Source organism: Ostrea edulis, chromosome 6 (assembly GCF_947568905.1).
Source record: "Ostrea edulis chromosome 6, xbOstEdul1.1, whole genome shotgun sequence".
Taxonomy (NCBI): domain Eukaryota; kingdom Metazoa; phylum Mollusca; class Bivalvia; order Ostreida; family Ostreidae; genus Ostrea; species Ostrea edulis.
In genome coordinates this window covers 1,526,818-1,553,633 of record NC_079169.1, presented here as the reverse complement: position 1 = coordinate 1,553,633, position 26,816 = coordinate 1,526,818, and the positions used below count along the sequence as shown (strand labels likewise).

General features: G+C 37.3%; 1 protein-coding gene and 1 pseudogene across 2 annotated transcripts; both read right to left on the bottom strand.

Moving 5' to 3' along the window:
• Window positions 1–1,132: 1,132 nt before the first annotated feature.
• Window positions 1,133–1,691, bottom strand: LOC125683887 (uncharacterized; annotated as a pseudogene).
• A 2,579-nt stretch (window positions 1,692–4,270) lies between these two features.
• On the bottom strand, window positions 4,271–22,251 carry LOC125648058 (uncharacterized). 2 transcript variants are annotated; one of them, XM_056141185.1, is made up of 12 exons: window positions 22,148–22,247; window positions 22,020–22,058; window positions 18,458–18,534; window positions 17,905–17,976; window positions 17,327–17,459; window positions 14,983–15,077; window positions 14,583–14,651; window positions 13,640–13,751; window positions 12,551–12,997; window positions 8,809–9,032; window positions 7,625–7,772; window positions 4,271–4,696 (listed from the first exon to the last, which is right to left on the bottom strand). In XM_056141185.1, exons 1-12 carry the CDS (start codon window positions 22,164–22,166, stop codon window positions 4,305–4,307), a joined length of 1,827 nt encoding a protein of 608 aa, XP_055997160.1. In that variant the 5' UTR covers window positions 22,167–22,247; the 3' UTR covers window positions 4,271–4,304. The 2 variants fall into 2 exon arrangements, with proteins under 2 accessions (XP_055997160.1, XP_055997161.1); XM_056141186.1 differs by lacking the exon at window positions 4,271–4,696 and adding an exon at window positions 4,720–4,844 and having other exon boundaries at window positions 22,148–22,251.
• Between the last annotated feature and the right edge of the window lie 4,565 nt (window positions 22,252–26,816).

The following is a 26,816-nucleotide window of genomic DNA, read 5'->3' as shown; positions in this document are numbered from 1 at the left end:
CCTGACGAAATGAATGCACCTATCTTCATCTTGTCAGAGGATGTTGCCGACCGGGATCTTTTGGAAAGTTTAGAAGAGTCGCCGTTTTCGGTAGAAAATAACATGGATCTGCAATTTGATGTAACAACTGAGGGAATCATGACTGAGGGCTATCAACAGAGTGAACTGCTCCTCTTCTTTCTGTACTGTCCTCAATACTCTGCTTATGACTCTAAAAGGAGGAAATAAATAACAATCAACATTTCTCCAAGAATGTGCAAAAGCATCGATTCCTGTAGCATTCCGATCTGGTCTATATTGAAAATAACTAACTGATGATTCTTCTTGGATTCAAACAAGTCTACATCATATTTACCAAACAGATTTTGCAGTTTTTCAAAAATTGTTTCATCCAGCTTCCATTCCATGTCAACATTTCTTCTAGATAGTGAATCGCCTATGATATTTGTTGCACCCTGAACACGTTTCGCACTTATCCAAATATTCCTATTAATAACCCCAAACCACGAGCCAGAACATTTAAATTAGAGATCTTGTCCCCTTGCTTATTAACACAACTATTGAATTATCCATACAAAGCCTTACATGAGTGTCTTTGGTATTCTCTCCCTTTAGAATGTAAAACCCGGCTAAAAGATCTAAATAATTAATATGTAGCTCAGTAATATCACTGTCCCATACACCACTAATATCTTCACCTGACTCCTCACTAACTCCACCCCATCCAAACTGTGAACTGTCACTTTTGAATAGAAAGCCTGAAGGGGCTTTTGTTAATGATTTGTAAGATGTGCAAACATTATGGGACCACCATTCTAAATCCATCCTACTCTGATGAGAAATTGTCATACATGCTTCAAAATTTCCTTGGTGAAGTTTTAGAGCAACATCTTTTTCAATTAAAGCCTAGCATACCCCACGCCTGGCTACGAAAATGCCAACAAGCTGAGCTACCTGTGTTATTGTCACTTCATTCTGATTCACAATCACATCACAAAGTTCTTTGATAGCCTGTGCTTGATCTTGGGTAATTCTAACAGTCATTGTAACAGAATCTAACGAACAACCCAATAAAACAACACTCTGACTTGCATAAAAAGAGCCTTTTCTGGGTGAATAGTAAATCCAAGACCTAGATGGGAGCTGTACTGTGTCTTGGCCAAAAATTGTTGTTCTTCCCGAACCCATGCCAGGACTTTTCCGTGACTTGGGGAGAATTTGGAGATTCTGTATTTGCTGCCATAATCTCTGTTGAATATCATTTGTGCGAGTTTCTTTGCCTCCATGACATTTTTCACTTGACTGCCCAAATCACTTCCTAATAAGTTTTATGATGAGCTCTCGGTTGAACAGAGACTGACAAACTGTTTGTTCTTTTCAAGCTGAATGATCAGTTCACGCCTCTTGAACGATAAATTATGGAAAACACATTTCTGAAACTTTAAAATGTCACCACACAACTATTTCGCCTTCTTTGAATCGACCACATTCTTCTTTGAGTTAATTAACATATCAAAGACTTTCAGTGTAGGAATCATGGCTTTCCCTCCGAGATTCTGAGTGGTCTGTAACTAAATGTCACTGGCTGTGTTTTTGGAGGACATATTTTCCCATATGACCTTATCAACCTTTGGCGCAGAAACATTGTTTGTGTTTCGTGGTCTGTCATACTTGTTGGAAATTTCTTTGATTTTTTTTTCGAATTAGTCTTTGACTATATGAGATGTAGCAAACAATAGAAACTATTTTATTGTGTTCAGAATTAACTTGTAAATTACAAAATCTGCTTTAAACAACACTTTCACTAGTCTATTTAACTTATGTAAATCAAAAACATGGCAAGAGCCTTGTTTACATCACAAAGAATTGTGAACTCTGTATCTCCAATGTACCTCGACACCTGACATTCAATTTTTTTGCTGACCGTTAGATATACATTGTTAAACATTCTAAACATTAAAATTTGAAAAATAAGATTTGAAAAATTTCAGCTCAAATCGTGTCCATGCCCTTATATAAAAGAAAGATATGATTATGAGTACATGACCTTCAGTTTCATCTCATTTCAGACAGAGACTCTCAATGGGAGGAAAAACAACGTTTTGAGAAATCTAACAAGGGACTAGCTTTGGCTTCTTCAAATAAACGAAAAACTGCATTCTATAATTATGAATGTTGCCCATCACAGGCTCTTGAAACCACTATGGGTCGTGGATGGTATTCCTTCCGAATCATGCCGCGAGTTCCTCAAACTCAAAACTAAAACAAATGAATAAGGAATAAATGCAACATTCTTCGTCATAAAAAGTTCAGTTTTGTATCCTAACATACATGTAATTCAAATTCAATTTTACACTCTGTATTTCCTACAAATATAATCCCGTGAGGATCCGGGTTAGAATAGGTCCTCAATACCCCCTTGCTTGTCATAAGAGGCGACTAAATGGGGCACTCCTTCGGATGAGACCACAAAAACCGAGGTCCCGTGTCACAGCAGGTGTGGCACGATAAAGATCCCTCCCTGCTCAATGGCCCTAAGCGCCGAGCATAGGACTAAATTTTGCAGCCCTTCACCGGCAATGGTAACTTCTCCATATGAATGAAATATTCTCCAGAGGGACGTTAAACAATATTCAATCAATCAATCCTACAAATATACTTCTACTATTGCATTACTAGATATACTAATAGTTGAAAGCGAGAACCTAAAATCACTTATTTTGAAAGGTTCTAAATTCATAGAACTTCCCTCTTAAATTGGCAACAGAATTTTATCTGTCGAAGATTATGCCAGACGATGAGCTAAATATGAAAAAGAACTTAAGGTATTCAATGTATAATGACCATATTTCATATCTAATAAATGGATGGTGGAATATTTGTAATCATGATATCATTTTGAAGGGTTCATTAAATAAAAATAATCCACCATAGGAATTTTAAAATTTTTGTTTACTGCTTGATTTATTTCACCTAGAATTTAACATTGAAGTATATGGGAAAAGCATGTTTTATTACAATATTTTAAAAACAAATTATATTTTCATACTAATCTCTTGGTAGAAAGTTACATACACTTTTTTTATGAAATAAAATTAATCATTGACAAAAACATTTTTAGAAAATTAGATTTTTCTTAATTTTACAAAGAGCAGACAACTCTTCTAAAAAGTCTTAAGCAAAAAGGTCAGCTTCTAACCATTTACCAGTCATGTGAATTTCATCTGCTTCACTTTCATCATTATTTAACAATAAATTTTTATGTTGATCTAAATCCTTCAAAATTGTTCATTATTCATTCATGATCTATGGAATACCTTTTCAGAATGGATTAAAAGTACAAGAGGAATATTAAAATCCCGTATTAGACACATACAATCTATCATTGGGTCAAATGCTGTCTGAAGTGTTTCATACTGATTCTTAAGCCGTTCTTGGCACACTGATTTTGACTGCGGATAACTCCGTTTACCTGATCAGGATATAGGGATCACGGTGGGTGTGACAGGTCAACAATTAGATATGTTACATGAGGAATATGTTTTGCTTTCAATTGATAAAACTTGTAACAACCTTGTCTGTGTTTGTAAGGCTAATTATTACACTGTGTTTTCAACGAACTTGGCATTAATTCCATCTGAGGGTAATTGTATTTATATTCTAACTTCCTTTTCAAAAGATTGAATTCGTTAAAATTAGACTTCAGTTTTAGACGTAATTAATATCCCAGTCAATGGGATGAATTAATATGAGTTACCGTAATTATTCTGCATTTCTAAACTTCACAAAAACCCTCACAAAGATAACTTGGGTTAAATGCTGTCTGACATGTTTCATACCGATTGCTAGGTCGTTCTTGGTACTTTGATTTGACTACGGATTACTCCGTTCACCTGATCAAGATATAGGGCTCACGGCGAGTGTGACTTGTCGACAGGGAAGGCTTACTCCTACTAGGCACCTGATCGTAGGTTTGGTATATCCAGGGGTTCGTGTTTGTCCAACTCTTTATTTTATGTTTCTTAAAAGGAGTTATGAGTTTGGTCACTGTTCGTTATCCTCACCTTTCATGATATATCTCCGAAGAAAAGAAAACCTTTTAAACCCTCAGGTGACTTGTGTAGTTGTTTAAGGGAAAGTAGAAAAATGTGTCAGACAATTATAAGTCCTACTAATAAGTTTGTAGGATTTTGTGTTTTAATTTTCTTTAGACTACACCAGGATCATAAAAATAGAAAACCTATAGCAAATAACTTTAAAAGACGTTACATATCGAATCATATTTATCACATCTATAACATTCATCAAAACAACAACCAGCCAGAAAATGAAGAGTAGCGTCTTCCCTCCACTTTTCCGTTCGCAATTTGAACCTTGGCTGTATCCCCTGGGTTCAGTATGTAGATAAACACACCGGTGCTACTGTCGTATTCATCACGTTTTATCTCCTCTCCAACAATTTTCGGCCCATCGATCCGAGAACTTCCTTTGATTTGAATGACCAATTGCGTTGTCATTTCGGCTCCATTTGTTTCAACACTCCACGTAAAAATGTATGTTCCCGGCACGCTGCAGGTGAAAACTCCCGATAAACGATCATAGTCACCATGAGTGTCCAATAGCTCGTCATCAAATATTATAACGCTGCTGCTGGTGTCAGACGTAAGCGTTGCTGTAAAGGCGGGCTGCGTACTATCTAAAATACAAAGAAAATGAGGACTTGTCTGTATAACATATTAGTATACACTGTAAAGGCGGGCTGCGTACTATCTAAAATACAAAGAAAATGAGGACTTGTCTGTATAACATATTAGTATACACTGTAAAGGCGGGCTGCGTACTATCTAAAATACAAAGAAACTCAGGACTTGTCTGTATGAAGTTTCTTCGTATGTTCCAATTCTTTTGAAAAATAAAGGAACAGTAAAATCTTTTTAATCTTACATGCGAACTACGATAATTGGAGTTGATCAAAATATATCAGATAAACACACAGGAGGAGTGTTTAATTTAGCAAAGAAAGAGTATGATACAGCAAATTAGTATAACATATTAGTAGTATAACACATCAGTAGTATAACACATTAGTATAACACATCACATTAGTAGTATAACACATTAGTAGTATAACACATTAGTAGTATATCACATTAGTAGTATAACACATCAGTAGTATAACACATTAGTAGTATAACACATCACATTAGTATGATACAGCATATTAGTAGTATATCACATTAGGAGTATAAAATAAGACATTATAAGCCTAGTATATCAATTAGCATTAATTTACGGATATATGTGATTTGATTTGAACACATTTTATTGTATAAATATACAAAGGGATTTGTTACAAGTTCTAGCACCTTAGACAACCTCTCCCGGATATATACTACTCAAAATTTGATAAGGATCATAGATATTTTTCTGTTTAAAAAATTAATAACTGCATAACTGGCAATATTGTGTCCAAGTGAAATTAAAAACGTCTTCAAAGAACTTGAACGTGCATCTCATGTCATGGGAAATGCGTTTCTCATAACAGTTTATGCTTTTGCTACCATTGCACGATTTTCACTCAGGCATCGGTGTCTGATTATTTCTAAAATTTCAAACTCACTTGAGTGTTTACACTACGTTTATCAACACAATGCCCCCTCAACGTGTAAGGCGTCGCCTGACGACAGAACAACTGGGCAGATGTATTGGAATGCTTGACGCTGGCTATTCACAACGAGACGTTGCAAATGCACTAAACGTCAGCCAGAGCGTTGTAAACAGGGCCTGGAACCGACAGCAAACTTTTGGTACAGCAGCACACCGACATGGGGGTGGTCGTCAGAGGTCGACAACCCAACGTCAAGACAATTTCTTGGCTCTTCAGGCACGACGCCATCCCTTTTGGACAGCAACCAGCCTACGTAATGACCTCCTGAACGCCTCGGGGGTGAATGTGTCCACTCAAACGATACGGAATCGGCTTCACAATGCAGGTCTCAACTCGAGAAGGGCATGTGTTCGAGTCCCTCTGACTGTTCGACACCGGAGGGAGCGATTGGACTGGGCTGAAGATCATGTCACTTGGACACAGAACGATTGGGTTCAAGTTCTGTTCACCGATGAGTCCAGGTATTGTTTGGACTTTACAGACAGGAAGCACCAAGTGTGGCGACGACAACGTGAACGTTTCCATGATACCAACATCAGTGAACATGGCCGTTATGGTGGTGGTTCTATCATGGTCTGGGATGGAATCAGCAGGGATGGAAGAACAGATCTTCATGTCCTGGAGAGAGGAACAATGACGGGGTGCGTTACCGGGATGAGATCCTCGATGTTTACGTCAGACCCTACTTTGGTGCTGTTGGCCCTGAGTTTATCCTGATGGATGATAACGCCCGTCCTCATCGCGCCAGGGTGGTGGAGCAGTACCTTCAGCAGGAGACAATTGTCCGTATGGACTAGCCAGCGCGCTCTTCGGACTTCAACCCGAATGAGTATGTATGGAACACGCTGCAGGTTGCCCTTTCACGCCGTAGAGCACAACCCACGACTTTGGCAGAGCCCGGAAACGCCCTCGTAGAAGTGGAACAACCTTCCCATTGGAAACATCCGGGTGCTTATTGACAGCATGGCTCGATGTATTCAAGCCGGCATTGATGCAAGGGGAGGCCATACCCGGTATTCACACTTCATAGACTAAGTGTAATGATGGACTATCCCCAAAAACTGTGTAATTCCTTCTCTGGTTTGCTGTTAATTTTTGTAATGAAATGCCTTTTGGTGTTGTTATCAGATTTCAAGCATTCCGTATTGATAAAAGTTCATGCCGTTCATGAATTTTCATTCATAACCTGAGTAAACACGTTTCTGAGTCAAATTTATGTCTTTTGTTATGTTAGTGGTAAATTACACACATATAACCTAGTGATCCTTATCAAATTTTGAGTAGTATATATAATTCTACGTTGGCTTAGATAGATAATATGAATGTATATAGTGGATACAAATTATGCACATATTTCTTAGAATAGCCTGCATTTTATACTAGTTCAAATTTTATCAACTTATGAACAAAAAATGTAAATATTTATAATTCCAATCCTTTTACCTTCGATATCTTTACCAACTGAAATGATAATTATTTCCACATGAATCTGAACAATGTGCAAATAAATCTTTATGAATGTAGGACGACTATTATTAAAGGCTGGGTTGGTTGATTGAATATTGTTTAACGTCCCGTCCGAGAATATTTCACTCATATAGAGACGTCATCATAGCCGGTGAAAGGCTGACGATTTAGGCCTATGCTCGGCGCTTATGTCCATTGAGCAGGTAGGGATCTTTATCGTGCCACACCTACTGTGACACGGGACCTCGGTTTTTGCGGTATTATCCGAAGGACCGCCCCCATTTAGTCGCCTCTTACGACAAAGAAGGGGCACTGGTTACCTATTTCAACCCGGACGTCTACGATCACGGCTGGGAAATCAGACAGAAAATGGAAATAAAATGTAAACATGAATAAATACACCAGGATATGAACAGCAACGACCCACACCATTTCTTGAATGCATCCTTAATGACGAGTGAATATGGAAGTAGAAAAAAACTGCCATACCTAAAATTTTATATCCAGAAAAGGTAGTTGTTCCTTTGTAACCGACGTAATGGCTACCACCAACCTGAAAGGTGTCTCCAGAATTGAGTCTAAAAATGCCTAAAATCGCCCCAGAATCTGAATGCCCACTTTCTGAATCCGGAAATGTCTGAAAAGAATTTAGACAACACTAGATTAACAGATATATAAACAACTAAATAGTTCACAAGCATTTGAAAACCAAAGAGGAAAAACGAATAAAACACAAGCGTTTGATGACCCATGAGGAATACGAATAAACCACAAGTGTTTGATGACCCATGAGGAATACGAATAAACCACAAGTGTTTGATGACCCATGAGGAATACGAATAAACCACAAGTGTTTGATGACCCATGAGGAGTACGAATAAACCACAAGTGTTTGATGACCGAAGAGGAATACGAATAAAACACAAGCGTTTGACGACCCAAGAGGAATACAAATAAAACACAAGTGTTTGACGACCCCGAAAGGAATAACACTATTATATAAATACGAATAAAACTCAAGTGTTTGACAACCCAAAGAGGAAGTATATAAATACGAATAAAAAACAAGCGTTTGACGACCTCAGAGGAATAACACAATATAAATACGAATAAAACACAAGCATTTACCGACCCCGAAAGGAATAGCACTAGTCTATATAAATATGAATAAACCATAAGCGTTTGAGGATCTCAACAATACAATCGTTAATTGGACGATTCCGAATGGAAAAATGTTATGTACAGACAGAAGTACAAATTTTAACAAATTTGCCTCGTATGAAATGGATTTGTAATGCCCTTTACATTTCCTCTGCTAGAGCAAATTATTAATCCTATATCTCACGGCTGAGTTCTGGTCAAACTTTGTGTCTATAATGTACCATTTTACCACGTCAGAAGTAAACATCGTGGATGTTGTTAGTTACTCCATTCGGTGGTTACTAACTATAGTTCCTCAAATACCACTGTGTTGAGCATTTCATGGAATCATCGTTGCGATGATATATTGTTGCAATAGAACCATCACACACCAGACAAATTTATGTCGATGTTATAGTTTGCCATTGTCATTACACATTAATTTGAAATTTGTCAGAAAATGTAGTTCATTACGTTTTCATTTTTATATTTTTTTCCTGCAAACCCTAACCTTTATGACGTGGTGAACTTACTTTCAGTTTTAGCGCCCCGTTAATTTGGAGTTGTAAGTCGTCGTAATACCCGCCAGTCTGTTCACCGGTAACTCCAAAGACATATAAACCGGGACTGGTCGAGATAAATGAGTAGTTGTTCGAGATGTAGCTTCCATTGTTATCAAATATGACGCTGTTGAACGGAATCTGGGATGAAGTATAGCTCGATCTGTTGAGGGCCACAGTAAAAGCGTCGGCATCTCCTACACATCATATCATAAAATATTCATTATGTAGCAGATAAAAATGAACAACACTGTAAGTGTCAAATAACTTAAAAAACATCCTCAAACTTTAAGTTCAGATTGCAAAGCCAGCTAATGCATGCCATTTTGTCAACACATTATTAAAAAGTTTCTGGATAGTATTGCAGCCGCGCAAATTTTATATATAGAAATAAATCAAGTATAATAATAACAAGTGTAAATGGAAAGCGAATTATATTCATGCATAGCTCTTATCCTTGGACGAATTTGGCTCCACTTTTTTGGCACACTGTTTTTGGCTATATTTAGCTCTAAAACTTCACAGTTATTTCGGATTTCAAACATTTCGGTTGAGCATCACTGAAGAGACATTATTTGTCGAAATGCGCATCTGGTGCATCAAAATTGGTACCGTATAAGTTTTACATAGAATAGATCAAGCATAATAGTAACAATAAATGCAAGGTGAAGATAACGAACAGTGATCAATCTCATACATGTCTGCCCCCACAGTGCAAAATTGAAAAGGCTAAGACACATACATCATTTAATTGATAGTAGTGCAAAACCAATTCAAGATATCGGACTATATCTTCCTATATCCAGGGTGGATCGACTCTTGGCCTTTGACCATGTGACCTAAAAGTCAATAGGGGTCATCTACTCCTTGGGATGTACAAATGTACCAAGTTCGATGTCTGTCTAGCAAAGGGTTCTCAAGATATTGAGCAGAAAATATAATCCTATGTCCAGATTGACCTTTGACCTTTGACATAAAAATCAATGGGTTCATCTACTCCCTAGGATGTACATGTACTAGTGTAATAAGTTTGATGTCAGTTAAGATATTGAGCGGACAGTACCTGCCTATGTTCAGAGTGGATTGACCCTTGACCTTTTGACCTTAACATCAATAGGGGTCCTCTTCTAACCATAACTGATCTACACATGAAATATCGTTACAATCAAGTAAACGATTCTCAAGATATTGAGTGGACAACGGAAGGTCTACCGACCGACCGCGGTGCAAACCAATATGCCCCTTTTCTATGAAGGGGGCATAACAGTTCTTGGGAATCAAAACCTTGCAAGACGACATCTTCAATGCTGTTTGACGTGTTTTATACCGATTGTTAGGCCGTTCTTGGCACACTGATTTTGACTACGGATAGCTCCATTTACCTGATCAGGATATAGGGCTCACGGCGGGTGTGACTGGTCGACTGGGGATGCTTACTCCTCCTAGGCACCTGATCCCACCTCTGGTGTGTCTAGGGGTCCGTGTTTGCCCAACCATCTATTTTGTATTGCTTATAGAAGTTATGAGATTGATCACTGTTCGTTATCTTCACCTTTCATCTTCAAGTTGTGTACAAAGGCCTAAACTTGTAAACTGTGATGAGTGAATGGATAAACCATCTACCCACTTTGTAATATTTCCTCACAACTTACTACATTCAACAGTCTGTAATTTTCTCAACAAAAGGTCCACAGGCCTTATCGGTCACCTTTTAAAGGCTCTGCATATCTGAGGTAAATTCTAATACTAGTATTCAGAAGCAATATGAAACAAATATGTTCTTAGAACATAAACGCCCCCTCCCCAAAAAGACCATACTGATAAAAGACTTTAAATCATATACTCAATATTTTTCATATTGACACTATATGACTAAATTGGATCCATTATAAGAGTCAGAACCCTGGGTTTGCGTTTTAGTCAACAAAATTAAAGAAGTCTTTCAAATGATAAAGACATACAATCACTATGACCATTTTGGTCCAACCCTGGTACCAAGACCCTACCCATGGGAATTTACAATTTTGGAAAAGGGTTCTTCTATATATCAATTTAGTTTCAATTTGGTAACGATATTTTTAAAATGTTTTACACATAAATACTATACACACCAACTTTGAACTTCTACCCGAGGAATCATAAAATTTACAATTTTGGTAGAAGCCATAATGCTCTACATCACTATACGTTTAGTTTTTCTTACATATGTATGGGTATAGATACGAAGATTTGAAAATTGCTCAATTCATGGAAATTCTTTGTCGAACCCTCAAGACTCCAGGGGTGCAGGAGTCCTGAAAATAGTCTCAAAGATGCTCTTCATACGATTCATACGAAAATCGAAAAATTGGAAGGGTAATCATTAAGAAATTGTTACACTCATCTTCAATCACTATTCACCCTGGTACCAAAACCCCTACCTCGGGGATCATGAAATTTTATGAAAGATTTTATTTAACTGTTTTCCACATAAACACTATATAGTAAGTATGGCCCCGCCCTGTGGTCAGAACCCCGACCCCGGGATCATGAAATTTTCAATGTTGGTAGAGACCCCTCTCCATGACTGTCAATTACTTTTTCTTACAGATCAGCAGTTGTAGAGAAGATTTTGAAACATTTCTCATATTTTGGCAATTTTAGTCCCCATGGGTGCAGGAGTCCTGAAATTTGAAATTGATGTACCGTTGACCAAAAGATTCTTCATATCAAATCTGAAAAGAATTGGATTGGAAGGGTGCTTTTAAGAGGAAGTTTAAAGGTGATGTAATTTGAAGAATAAAAATTCAAATTCCTTCCCACATCTACATTTCCAGTACACACGGACACTCTGTAATATAAGAAGGTCCTCACTTTAAAAATGGCAAAACCCCTGCAAGAGAAGGATACCTGTAAAATGCGAAACAAAATCGAAACGAAACAAACCCTACCGAAACGAAACAGAATGTATAACCAAACTGTGTATGCATGATAATACAAAAATGGAGATAAGTTTCCGGATTGACATCTTTCAAAATTGGACCCGTATAGGTTTCGCAAAATAAACACACACAATAAAGACCACATCAACGGGGAAGCGAATTTCATTTATATGTGGTAACTTTCACATGAACCTGAGCTACTTTTTAATTATGAGGATTAAACAGTTCGCTTATGCAATATGTTCCGTTGTAGTAGGTTTCGTTTCGTTTCGCATTTTGCGGCTACCCTCCTGAGATACCATTTTAATGACTATGATTAAAAGAGTTCAGTGATACAATCTGTTTCGGTAGGTTTCGTTTCGTTTCGATTTCGTTTTGCATTTTACAAGTACCTGCAAGAAAGGTCGAAATGGATCCAAAATGCTACATCATCTAAAGCGATCCACAAAAAAGCTACACAGCAAAGTTTGTGTGACAAAGAGATGAAAATAGAAACAAAGAACCCCGAGTGGACCGAAGGAAGGACGGACGAACATATTGTCATGGCTGTACCATAATGCGTCCCGTTTAAATTCAAAAATAGGAATCAGTGGTGGTGAAAATAGATTTGAATTTTCGTTCCTAAAATATTTCGACATAAAATTACTGACTTTTAGAAATGACAGTAAGATTTAAAATTTACAGCCGTATGTTGCAGATTTTGCACTCAATTCTTTGTAAAAATTTCTCTACCGACATCAAGATACCCATAATAATTGTCAATACCATTCCATCATGAATTATAATGTACTCACTATGATGATTATCAATTCTCCAACCCGCGAAAAAACTGGAACTTGTTCTACCACTAGCATAACGATGCACATTAACTTTGTCGTTTGTGTTCAGACGAAGTACCGCAAAGGAAGTGCTCGAATCGTCAACACTGCTAGACCTAGGATCAGTGATCGCAGCGACACCTACAGGGTATCCATTCTTCAACAAATTCGTTTGGGCCCCATATCCATGGGAAGCGATGTTCCATGCAAACATGTATAGACCTGCCTGGGAACACGTGAACATTCCCGAAGCACTGGTGTATCCATTGCCCACGTTGATGACAGTTTCATTGAAGGTCAAGTCTCCATCTCCACTTACACTATTGGTATTTTGTGTGAAGAAAGCAATGTTGTGGGAGGGCGGGGGAGTTGATGTTGTCACAGATGATGTTGTCACTGTAGTGCTTGGGGTACCCGTCACGACTAAAAGGAAAATCAAAGAGGTGCTCGAATCCTTGCAAGGTTTCATTCTTACAAGCAGGAATGCTGGATTCCTTCAGCGAAACTTACCTGCCAATTTCAAGTGAAATCCCTCAAATCTTCTGCATCAACTCCACATATAAACCATATTTTAGAAGGCATATGGAAAAAATACGGGGATTTCATCTACCAAACCTATGTACACTAATAGGTACCAAATACACAGCACTATACTTTAAAAATAGTCCTTTTCACACGTATAAAATTGATGAGAGTGTTGTCGTTATCATAGACAATATGTCTCATTTAAATTGGAAGCACTAGTAGTTATCAATATAAGAAAAATACATGTATACTTATTTTCACAAACAGTTGCAACTTTTCCACCAAACCACAGACAATACCAAAATAAGAGAACTTTTGCCTTACCAATAAAACTTTATATAAAACGATAAAGAAAAAGTAATCCCTGTAAAGGAAATCGGATGCATCTTTAAGACTTTTTTAATTTCCTGAATCCTTATAAGTTAACTTGCTCCGTAATAATTCAGATTTTGGATATATTCAGCTGTGTAAACGATTGTCATGCACTAATTAACTGTATTCACAATTCAATCATGAAGTAGAAATAAAAAGAAGGCAAACCTAAGTTACAGTTGTCGTTACATAAGTCTCCATGACAACACTGATGACACTTGTCTCCAAGCGATCTCCGTCGTCCAAACGCTGATGGAAAATTTGTCAGCGAGTCGCACGTCTACAAAATTGTAGCATCTGTAAAGCCTTACAAAATAAACTTTATATAAAACAATAAACAAAACAAAAAAAACAAAAAACAAGTAAAGTACGTGATCTAGGAACGAGCTTTCGACGAAGCATGCACGGTGAAGCCTTTGTGGTTTTTTGTCCTTAATTCACTGGCTGTTTGTAATTACAAAATTTCTAATATGAGTGTTGAATGTAAAGACACAACGTACTGCTAGTAATCTAAGTACTCAATCAGTTCCACAACTCTAACTTCAATTCAATGTTTCAAACAGTGTCTGTTTATTGAACAGACGTACGAAATCTTATCTTTCGTCAAAAATATTTGTACTAAGCCTGGCCACTTCGTTAGCCAAGGGTGATGATATGCATTCTGAAAAAAAACTTTTGTTGAAAGAGAAACACCATGTATTGTCATCCTTTGCTAGCGAAATGGAAGTCTGGTATTCATCCTTATGGTGCTAGAGAAGAAGCTTTCAGCTCAGAAATACAACAGACGACAGACTACCTGTATGTGCAATTGTAATATCTGTATAAAATATTCTAATGTTTCCATATGTATTCCGTGAAATGTAAAAAAGCCAGATACGGCCATGACATTACTTACTTTGTGTTTGTACTTTGCACATTCAAATGGTTATTAGGAATGCATCTGTCATGCATTGTCTATATTTTCTAATGACAGAACTCTGAGGAATGCCTTTGTTACCATGCAAGGTGAAGATAACGAACAGTGATCAATCTCATAACTATAAATCAAATTGTTCTTTAGTATTCTTCTAAAAACAGGAAAAAAATCAAATGTCAATTATTGATGAATTACCTGTCCATGTTCACATCTACTGGTGAAATATCGCTGACCGAACACAGTTCTCTCCTCTAATAAACATTTCTGAAATAAATCTTAGGATAAGATATCAATATATGCACTTGTGTACAGGACATAAATTGTATTATCTGAATTAATTGCCTGAGTCTGTGATGCTTAGTTGAGAATGTATACCTTTGTACACAGAATTGAACAAAATTATTAAAACGTTGTAAACTGAAAAATTCATGGAGCACACAAAAGAAGTAAATTAAGACATAAGCGTATGGGTGTGTGGGTGTGTGTGTGGGGGGGGGGGGGGGGTCACTTCTTACTAGAGTGACGATTCGTTTTGTGATACCATCTTTTAAAAGTTCATCAATGCTAGACATTTATTCAAATGTGTAACACTTACCTCGTTAGCACTACATGGTACAACTTTGTGACAATCCGCTGGTGAATGAATGTCCCGACAATCGTAACAAATCGGTCCTCTGGGGGACGGGTAACCTGGAAATCAAAGAATCTCTGGTGAAAACATCCCCCGACCTGTGTCCTGTACTAAACAGGAGAAGTTGTGGTTCTGAGTAAAGTTCGGACACATGAAAACGATAAATACAGAAGATGGAAATCTTTTGATCAAACAAGTAATAGTACAGCAGTCTATGGCTCATGTAGGTTTAACATGACTAACAGAAGTCAGTTTTCAGGATTAGCTCAAAATAAACAATAAAACAATCCCTGCTATGTATTGAATTTGGATGGGAGAAATGTATCTAATTTAGTTGTCACGTGACGACGTGGTATGGAACAGTAACCAAAACAACAGAGTATCCTTATTTTGAAACCTTATCTTTGTTCCTTGATCGATCGATTCTCAGTCGAGATGAAGACATTCTATAATACCAGAAGAGCGTCATTAATATTTGGCTGCACCAGAATTTCTGTTTAATTTTCAAATTCTAGTACTAAACCCATAGATCTCGACAAAACGCCCTGTAAAACTTACCCACAGCCCCGCATCCCTGACTGTTACATAATCCCCTCACACAGCACTCCGTACAGAGGATCTAGTCATTAAAAACCCACAGCCCCGCATCCCTGACTGTTACATAATCCCCTCACACAGCACTCCGTACAGAGGATCTAGTCATTAAAACCCACAGCCACGCATCCCTGACTGTTACATAATCCCCTCACACAGCACTCCGTACAGAGGATCTAGTCATTAAAAACCCACAGCCCCGCATCCCTGACTGTTACATAATCCCCTCACACAGCACTCCGTACAGAGGATCTAGTCATTAAAACCCACAGCCACGCATCCCTGACTGTTACATAATCCCCTCACACAGCACTCCGTACAGAGGATCTGGTCATTAAAAACCCACAGCCCCGCATCCGTGACTGTTACATAATCCCCTCACACAGCACTCCGTACAGAGGATCTGGTCATTAAAAAACCACAGCCCCGCATCCGTGACTGTTACATAATCCCCTCACACAGCACTCCGTACAGAGGATCTGGTCATTAAAAAACCACAGCCCCGCATCCGTGACTGTTACATAATCCCCTCACACAGCACTCCGTACAGAGGATCTGGTCATTAAAAACCCACAGCCCCGCATCCCTGACTGTTACATAATCCCCTCACACAGCACTCCGTACAGAGGATCTAGTCATTAAAACCCACAGCCACGCATCCCTGACTGTTACATAATCCCCTCACACAGCACTCCGTACAGAGGATCTGGTCATTAAAAACCCACAGCCCCGCATCCGTGACTGTTACATAATCCCCTCACACAGCACTCCGTACAGAGGATCTAGTCATTAAAAAACCACAGCCCCGCATCCGTGACTGTTACATAATCCCCTCACACAGCACTCCGTACACAGGATCTGGTCATTAAAAACCCACAGCCCCGCATCCGTGACTGTTACATAATCCCCTCACACAGCACTCCGTACAGAGGATCTGGTCATTAAAACCCACAGCCACGCATCCCTGACTGTTACATAATCCCCTCACACAGCACTCCGTACAGAGGATCTAGTCATTAAAAACCCACAGCCCCGCATCCCTGACTGTTACATAATCCCCTCAAACAGCACTCCGTACAGAGGATCTAGTCATTAAAGACCCACCTACGGTCCCGAACCTCTTAATGTTACATGTACATAGTTACACAACACGTCATTAATATTTGATAACACCATAACCTTTGTTTATTATTCAAATTCTAGTACTCAACCCATAGATCTCGACAAAACGCCGTGTAGAAACTCAGGCATCCCAGCATCCCTGACTGTTACATAACACGCTGTACAGAAGATCTGGTCATTAAAATCTCACCCACAGCCCCGCATCCCTGACTGTTACACAACACGCTGTACAGAAGATCTGGTCATTAAAATCTCACCCACAGCCCCGCATCCCTGACTGTTACATAACACGTTGTACAGAAGATCTGGTCATTAAAATCTCACCCACAGCCCCGCATCCCTGACTGTTACATAACACGTTGTACAGAAGATCTGGTCATTAAAATCTCACCCACAGCCCCGCATCCCTGACTGTTACACAACACGTTGTACAGAAGATCTGGTCATTAAAATCTCACCCACAGCCCCGCATCCCTGACTGTTACACAACACTCTGTACAGAAGATCTGGTCATTAAAATCTCACCCACAGCCCCGCAGCCCTGACTGTTACACAACACGCTGTACAGAAGATCTGGTCATTAAAATCTCACCCACAGCCCCGCATCCCTGACTGTTACATAACCCTCCCACACAGCACTCCGTACAGAGGATCTGGCCCGAAATACTGGAAGATCCGTCACGCTTCGGGTGGATCACAGTTCTGTTGATAGTTTTCCCACAGTCCTGAAATGTTCGAACGGAAATGTAGTCCATGCAAAGAGAAGCATTGGTTCAATCGATAACCACAAGATTCATACGAGGTTAGATTTGTTTAATTGAGAAATAAACTTCAATTGTTAAAATACACGAGGGTATGGACTGCGACGCTTTACGTCAACATCCGTCACAATGCGCGTTATCGCTTCGTGAAAAGTATGCTGGCGTCACAGTTACGTGAAGCGCTGCTGTTCAAACCATCATGTGTTTCCAAAACTGAAATATTAGCATCTTGCTTTCATTACTATCGGAATATTCCCAAACGTTAGAATAGTGGCACTATATTCAAGAAGATCCATACGCACATTCATTAAGAAATGACTAATATTCTTGAGGAAACGGGTATCATTTAACATTGATAAAGATATAAGTTGTAAAAACATTGGAAATATGAATATCGATTATTACTTACCAGAGATGACATACAACCAGTCCAGAAGCCCGTGTCACCATTGCCAGTGCGGTACAGTCGTACTCCACACACCTACAAAATGGCAAGAGTTACTATGCATTTTTTGGCATACGACTTTGAAATTTAGTTTTATCCTTACTTTCAAATGTGTCGACCATGTGTAATACCATGCATCAACAACTAATGAAAAACAGCTGAGTAAAACTCTATTCATTGTATTACAACAATGATGTGCCAGTAATGGAGATTTGTCTTCATTCCTTTAATAAAATGCATCACACAGAATGCAAAGTTTGGCAATAAATCGTACAGTGACTTTTAATTTTTCGATTAATCTTGAAAATGAATGTCATTTGATATTGAGTTGTAGAGAGAAGTTATTATCCAAGGAAAAATAGAAGAAACATATGCATCACTTTGATACTTCTTAATTTTATCATTATAGCAAATTGATTTTTGACATGCTCTCTTTGTACATCATAATTGACATTGACAGTGTATATTTCAAGGTAAAATACCTGTTTGAATTACTTTTCATAATCCTCATTCTTACCTCCCCTTTGTTGCAGACTTCTATCCGATTACACAGACGGGGCTCAAAGGTATCGGAGCACCGTAAACACTGAAGTCCTGAAACAATGGGATACTTCGAGTACAAGTTTTACTGTCTGAATTCAGCTTTTTGCATCACCTCTTGGACAATGAGAAAATAACAGAATTTGAATTTTAACTGTAAAGTCACCCATAACTTCTAACACATTAAACAATGAGACGACCTCTACATAGGATCACTCGGGCGTGACAATTAATGGAAACGGAGTGTGTTCGAGATTTCTTTTGTTCTTCATAAAAAACGGTGTAGATAAATTGCCGAAGTGATTAATCTTCGTCCGGCGCCTGTTTTGCTGTTTTAGTATCTGGCAAACACATTTTCATTTTCTCAGGAACTATAAGACCAATTTTATCTAAATTTGGAACAAAGTCTCTTTGAATAAAAGGAATTCACAACTTATCGAACGAAGGATCATATCCTTTTCAAGGAGAAGATCACTGAAAAATAGTGTTCGTTTTGTTATCATGAAAGGTGATGATATCGAACAGTGATTAATCTCATAACTCCCACAAGCATTACAAAGTAGAGAGTTTGGCAAACACGGACCTCTAGACATACCAGAGACACACAATTTTCGTCCTATAGATACCATAACCTATGCGTGAGGTGCTACAATTATTAGCCCTGTCTCTATACCTATATTACATGGCTCTATACCTATGTTACATTGTCTCTATACCTATATTACATTGTCTCTATACCTATGTTACATCGTCTCCATACCTATATTACATTGTCTCTATACCTATGTTACATTGCCTCTATACCTATGTTACATTGTCTCTATACCTATATTATATTGTCTATATACCTATGTTACATTGTCTCTATACCTATATTATATTGTCTATATACCTATGTTACATTGTCTCTATACCTATATTATATTGTCTATATACCTATGTTACATTGTCTCTATACCTATATTATATTGTCTATATACCTATGTTACATTGTCTCTATACCTATATTATATTGTCTCCATACCTATGTTACATTGTCTCTATACCTATATTACATGGCTCTATACCTATGTTACATCCTCTCTATACCTATGTTACATTGTCTCTATACCTATGCTACATTGTCTCTATACCTATGTTACATTGTCTCCATACCTATGTTACATTGTCTCTATACCTATATTACATGGCTCTATACCTATGTTACATCCTCTCTATACTTATGTTACATTGTCTCTATACCTATGTTATATTGTCTCCATACCTATGTTACATTGTCTCTATACCTATATTACATGGCTCTATACCTATGTTACATCCTCTCTATACCTATGTTACATTGTCTCTATACCTATATTATATTGTCTCCATACCTATGTTACATTGTCTCTATACCTATATTACATGGCTCTATACCTATGTTACATCCTCTCTATACCTATGTTACATTGTCTCTATACCTATGTTACATTGTCTCCATACCTATATTATAGCGTCTCTATACCTATGTTACATTGTCTCCATACCTATGTTACATTGTCTCTATACCTATATTACATGGCTCTATACCTATGTTACATCCTCTCTATACTTATGTTACATTGTCTCTATACCTATGTTATATTGTCTCCATACCTATATTACATTGTCTCTATACCTATGTTACATTTTCTCTATACCTATGTTACATTGTCTCTATACCTATGTTACATCGTCTCTATACCTATGTTACATTGTCTCTATACCTATGTTACATTGTCTCCATACCTATGCTACATTGTCTCTATACCTATGTTACATTGTCTCTATACCTATGTTACATTGTCTCTATACCTATGTTACATTGTCTCTATACCTATGTTACATCGTCTCTATACCTATGTTACATTTTCTCTATACCTATGTTACATTGTCTCTATACCTATGTTACATCGTCTCTATACCTATGTTACATTGTCTCTATACCTATGTTACATTTTCTCTATACCTATGTTACATCGTCTCTATACCTATGTTACATCCTCTCTATACCTATGTTACATTGTCTCTATACCTATGTTACATTGTCTCCATACCTATGCTACATTGTCTCTATACCTATGTTACATCCTCCCTATACCTATGTTACATTGTCTCTATACCTATGTTACATTGTCTCTATACCTATGTTACATTGTCTCTATACCTATGTTACATTGTCTCTATACCTATGTTACATTGTCTCCATACCTATGCTACATTGTCTCTATACCTATGTTATATTGTCTCCATACCTATGTTATATTGTCTCCATACCTATGCTACATTGTCTCTATACCTATGTTACATTTTCTATATACCTATGTTACATTTTCTCTATACCTATGTTACATTTTCTCTATACCTATGTTACATCGTCTCTATACCTATGCTACATTGTCTCTATACCTATGTTACATTGTCTCTATACCTATGTTACATTGTCTCTATACCTATGTTATATTGTCTCTATACCTATGTTACATTGTCTCTATACCTATGTTATATTGTCTCTATACCTATGTTACATCGTCTCTATACCTATGTTACATTGTCTCTATACCTATGTTATACTGTCTCCATACCTATGTTACATTGCCTCTATACCTATGTTATATTGTCTCCATACCTATGCTACATTGTCTCTATACCTATGCTACATTGTCTCTATACCTATGTTACATTGTCTCTATACCTATGTTATATTGTCTCTATACCTATGTTACATTGTCTCTATACCTATGTTATATTGTCTCCATACCTATGCTACATTGTCTCTATACCTATATTACATTGTCTCTATACCTATGTTACATTGTCTCTATACCTATGTTACATTGTCTCTATACCTATATTACATCGTCTCTATACCTATGTTATATTGTCTCTATACCTATGTTACATCGTCTCTATACCTACATTGTCTCTATACCTATATTACATTGTCTCTATACCTATGTTATAGCGTCTCTATACCTATGTTACATTGTCTCTATACCTATATTACATTGTCTCTCTACCTATGTTACATCTTCTCTATACCTATGTTACATTGTCTCTATACCTATGCTACATATTAGCTTTGGCGGTAGCTGCTTGGATCGAGAATGGAATCTAAGACCTCCCTATTGCGAACCATCGTTGCCGATAATTAAAAATATGTTCAATTGAATAAAAGAGGTCATCAAATTTGTACCGAGCTCGACATTGAATTTTGGAGAGCAATAATTCCTCACACTGATACTTTCATCCAAACTGAATTTTGTGCAATAATTAAATTGATGATATCTTCAATTATTTGAGTTTATGTAATTGGCGCTCCATACGATTAAGAGCTCTTACTGCCACGGCCCCGGTCGGCATGCGGAGGTCGACATTTTAGCCACTTAACATAAAGCTGGTGACGTCTCTATATGAGTGGAAGATTATCATACGAACAACTTGGATGATTAGGAAAAGTCTGAGTTACTCTTTACAAGACATGTACATGTATATCAGTTTCCATTCTAATCGATCCTTACCTTCAGTCGGATTTTGCAGGGAGAAGATTAATAATAAAACTACAAATAAAAACGATAGAATAAACACATAATATTGTGACTCTAAAATATAAATAGATAAACACCTAAAGTTTATAAAAAGTACTCACCACTGACAGACAGTTTCATTATTGGTGTAAAATTGCTATTGTTTAGATCCTGTAGAATATGGCTTTCTGGAAAATCCCATTGTTCAAAGGTTGAGATAATACTATATTTCGTAATTTCTAGGTGGACAAGCACTAAACGAAATATTGAAGCGTCTGCCCATGGGAGATAAGAATAGGAGTTATCAGTGTACGTAACCCGGTTAGTACCAAGAGGGAACATATTCCTAATTACAAAGTAATTATCTGCTATAAATTTCGTAGTTCAAAGTTCGTTTTCTTGTAATCTAGACCTAATAATTAGAAAAGCCATCGCTTTTATACGAAACAATTCGTTCATTTTCACGTGATAATGTCAATATAACGATAATATTTGTATTCATAGTTGTTCTTTAGCTTGTTTTTTATAAACTTCAACCCATTTGGAGATGAATTCTATAAGGAATTCTACAACTCGTGTATGCTTGCCTTTTTTTCTCATAAGACGTTTTTGTGTAAATGCAAAGGTGACTTCAGACAGTTAGTTATTCCAGAAAACTTCTTTTGTCTTAAGAAACTTAATTTTGGTCAAAACGTGTACGATGAAATAACATTGTATACTAGGTATGGTAAAAAATAATTCTTTTGATATACTGATGATATTGACGTAACGATTTGATAGGTCAGCTTTTTATATACTAGCGGAAAAAAGAAACTGTGCATTGTAAAATTTAGTATAATTTTTCTATATTTATTGTTTATATTCATAAAATCTAAACAATCGATAAAGGTGTTGCTTTTGAACGATATCGGATAGTACCCGACTCAGATGCATGGACTTTTTCATGGTTAATGAGCACATGTTGTTTATTGAAGTGTTCGTATACGCACGAGTCTTACTGTCAAATACTGTTTGGAGTAAGAAGTGTAAAAGGTTTGTTTGGACACTATTCGTTAAGGAAAGCACTTTAGTTTTGACAATATTTACCTTTCTGTCATGCCACGACTCAGCGAAAACCAACGTAATCGTGCTGTTGGGATGCTTCAAGCTGGAATGTCACAAAATATCGTAGCAAGACACTGGAGTTCATCGGAACACCATCCAGTCATTATGGAGACGTTTCCAACAATCTGGTAACACTCGGGATCGACCACATTATGGGCGACCTCGTGTGACGTCGCGTCGACAGTACAACCACATTAGACTTGTACACCTGAGAAATCGTTCCCAGACAGCAAGTTTGACTGCTCGTAGCATTCCTAGACTTCAACCATTCAGTCCAAGAACTGCGTAATCGTCTGCGGGATCACAACATCAGACCAAGACGTCCAGCGATGCGCCCAATACTGCTTCAACGTCATCGTATCGCTAGACTACCGTGGTGCAGACGACATCTGCGATTCAGAATACAGGACTGGGCCACTGATGAATCCAGATTTCATTTGGCCGTTGTAGAGTGTATCGTCGCGTTGGGGAGCGGTACCAGGACGCTTGTGTTGTGCAACGTTATGGTGTGGGGTGGAATAACAGCACGTGGAAGGACCCCTCTACAAATTGTCAATGAAAATCTCACCGGCGTACGCTATCGAGATGAAATTATTCACCGCCATGTGATACCCTTCATACAGAGACAGCAAAATCACATCACTCTGCAGCAAGACAACGCAAGGCCACATGTTGCACGTGTAGTCAGGGACTTTTTTGTTCAACAGAATGTCGATGTCTTGCCTTGACCTGCTGTTTCCCCCGATTTATCGCCGATCGAGCACGTCTGGGATGAAATAGAACGACGTCTACGCCGTTTACCAAATCAGCCAGTAACATTGGCTGATTTAGGCCAAGCTTTAACCAACATCTGGAACAACATCCCTCAAGCATTACTGAACACTTTAGTGGCATCAATGAGGCACCGTTGTCAAGCATGCGTGAATGCAAATGGTGGTCACACGCGTTATTAACTTTGATAATTCAAGTTCAAATACCAGATTCTTCCGAGTGTGCTGAAACTGGCGTTATTCGACGTTAACATTAATGGATTATAAAATGTTGTAAAGAATACATTTGTTAACAATATTACAAAAAATAAAATTTGTTCATTGTTATTTTTTTTAAAATTATTTTTTCATATATTAAGTAATGCACAGTCTCTGTTCATTGGGATTCCCAGAGTATCTGTTCCGTCACAATATTTTTTCAGAGAGCTACAGTTCTGCAGCTAATGAAATATACATGATGTCACACTTGATTCCCCTTTAGAATACAAGACATACATGTACAGTGAATGTGATGGAACTTTTACCAAAGCCATAAACGCACTTATGTACAGCGTTCATTTAAAAGAACAAAAATACATGATGTCACGCTTCATACCCCTTTACCTTACATCAACAGACAATTATGTCCACATCATATTCGCATAGAAATACGAGTACTCAGTTCCATTGAGAGGTTTGAATACTTTATTTGAAGAAGCCAAAGCTAGTCTCTCGTTAGATTTCTCAATACTAGAATACAAAGTGCATTCTATGATTATGGATGTTGCCCACCACAGGCTCCTGAAACCAGCACGGGTCATGGATGACATTCCTTCCGAATCATGCCGCCAGTTCCTTAAACTCAAATTTACAAACAAAGGAATAAATGCAGTCCTTATATACAACATTCTTCGTCATAACAAGTTCAGTTTTGTATTCCAACAAACATGTACGTGTATTTCAAATTCAAAGTTTACACCCTCAATCCTACAAACATACTTCTACTATTGCATCATACTTTTTAATCACAAACTTTGCAGTGCCTAGATACAGACCATCTCATACTAAATCCACCAACGTGTTGTTGTTCTCCGTCTTCTTTCAACTATAGTCCAGCTGGACATGTCATTACTGGTGATGTTGATATATAGTCCAGCTGGACATGTCATTACTGGTGATGTTGATATATAGTCCTGCTGGACATTTCATTACTAGTGATGTTGATATATAGTCCTGCTGGACATTTCATTGCTAGTGATGTTGATATATAGTCCTGCTGGACATTTCATTACTAGTGATGTCAATATACTAGTAGTTGAAAGTGAGGACCTAAATCACTTATTTTAAAAGGATCTAAATTCATAGAACTTCCGTCCTAAATTGGCAACAGAATTTTATCTGTCGAAGATTATGCCAGACGATGGGCTAAATATGAAAAAGAACTTGATACCTTTTCAGAATGGATTAAAAGTAGAAGAAGAATATTAAAATCCCGTATTAGACACATATAAACAAAAGTACTTACCATATATCCTTCTTTTATACGTAGGAAACCAGAAGTGATAAAAGAGTTAGGTAGGCTATAATATGAGGAATATATTTTGCTTTCAATTGATAAAACTTGTAACAACATTGGCTATGTTTGTAAGGCTCATTATTACAACTATGTTTTCAACGAACTTAATTTCACATTGGGTAATCGTATTTATATTCCAAATTCCCTTCCAAAAGATTGAATTCTTTAAAATTATACTTCAGTTTTAGACGTATTTAATATCCCAGTCAGTGGGATGGATGAATATGAGTTACTGCATTTCTAAACTTCACAAAAACCCTTACAAAGATACCTTGGGTCAAATCGATTGTTAGGCCGTTTTTGGCACACTGATTAGACTACGGATTACTCCGTTTACCTGATCAAGATATAGGGCTCACGGCGAATGTGACCGGTCGACAGGGGAGGCTTACTCCTACTAGGCACCTGTTCATAGCTTTGGTATATCCAGGGGTCCGTGTTTGCCCAACTCTTTATTTTGCATTCCTTATAGGAGTTATGAGTTTGGTCACTGTTCGTTATCCTCACCTTTCATGATATATCTCCAAAGAAAAGAAACCCTTTTAAACGGTCAGGTAACTTGGGTAGTTGTTTTAGGGAGAGTTGGAAAATGTGTCAGACAATCACAAGTCATAGTAATAAGTTCAACTGTGTTTGCAGGATTTTGTGTTTTAATTTTCTTTAGACTACGCCAAGATAAAAAGAAAACCTATAGAAAATAACTTCAAAAGATGTCAAAGTTGATCGATCCTCATGTGATGTCATAGGTTTGTGCAACAAATTTATTAAATTAAACTTCGATCCTCATGTGATGTCATAGGTTTGTGCAACAAATTTATTAAATTAAACTTTATGTATGATAAAAATATATCTTTCAGAGGAATTTTATTCACAGAATAGAATAAAAAACCTGGTAAACTATTGATTCTGAAAAAGATTCCATAGATTTATAATTTTAAAAATGTTGTCAAGGGCAATAACTCCTATGCTGGTATTTCTTCTACTGCATGTCTATTATACACGATTTCACCAATATCCACAATTATTTTATACTTATTTATGAATTAGTAGTTTTTTAAACTGTTGACATTTAAAATGTGCCATTTGAACAAAGTTTTTATCAATTTTAATTATTCTGTACACGAGTGATTTTCTGATGCTAACATATACTTCCGTTTTTGTATGTCTGACATCTTTAAAAATGTAGCAACATACACATTTTCTTTGGTTATGAATTAAATCTAAATATATTGAGTTGAAATTAATACAGTTTTCCACTTTCAACCATTGATATTGATAAATCACATGAGGATCAATCCACCTCAACCATCCAGAAAATGAAGAGTAGCTTCCCTCTACTTCTCCATTCACAATCTGGACTTT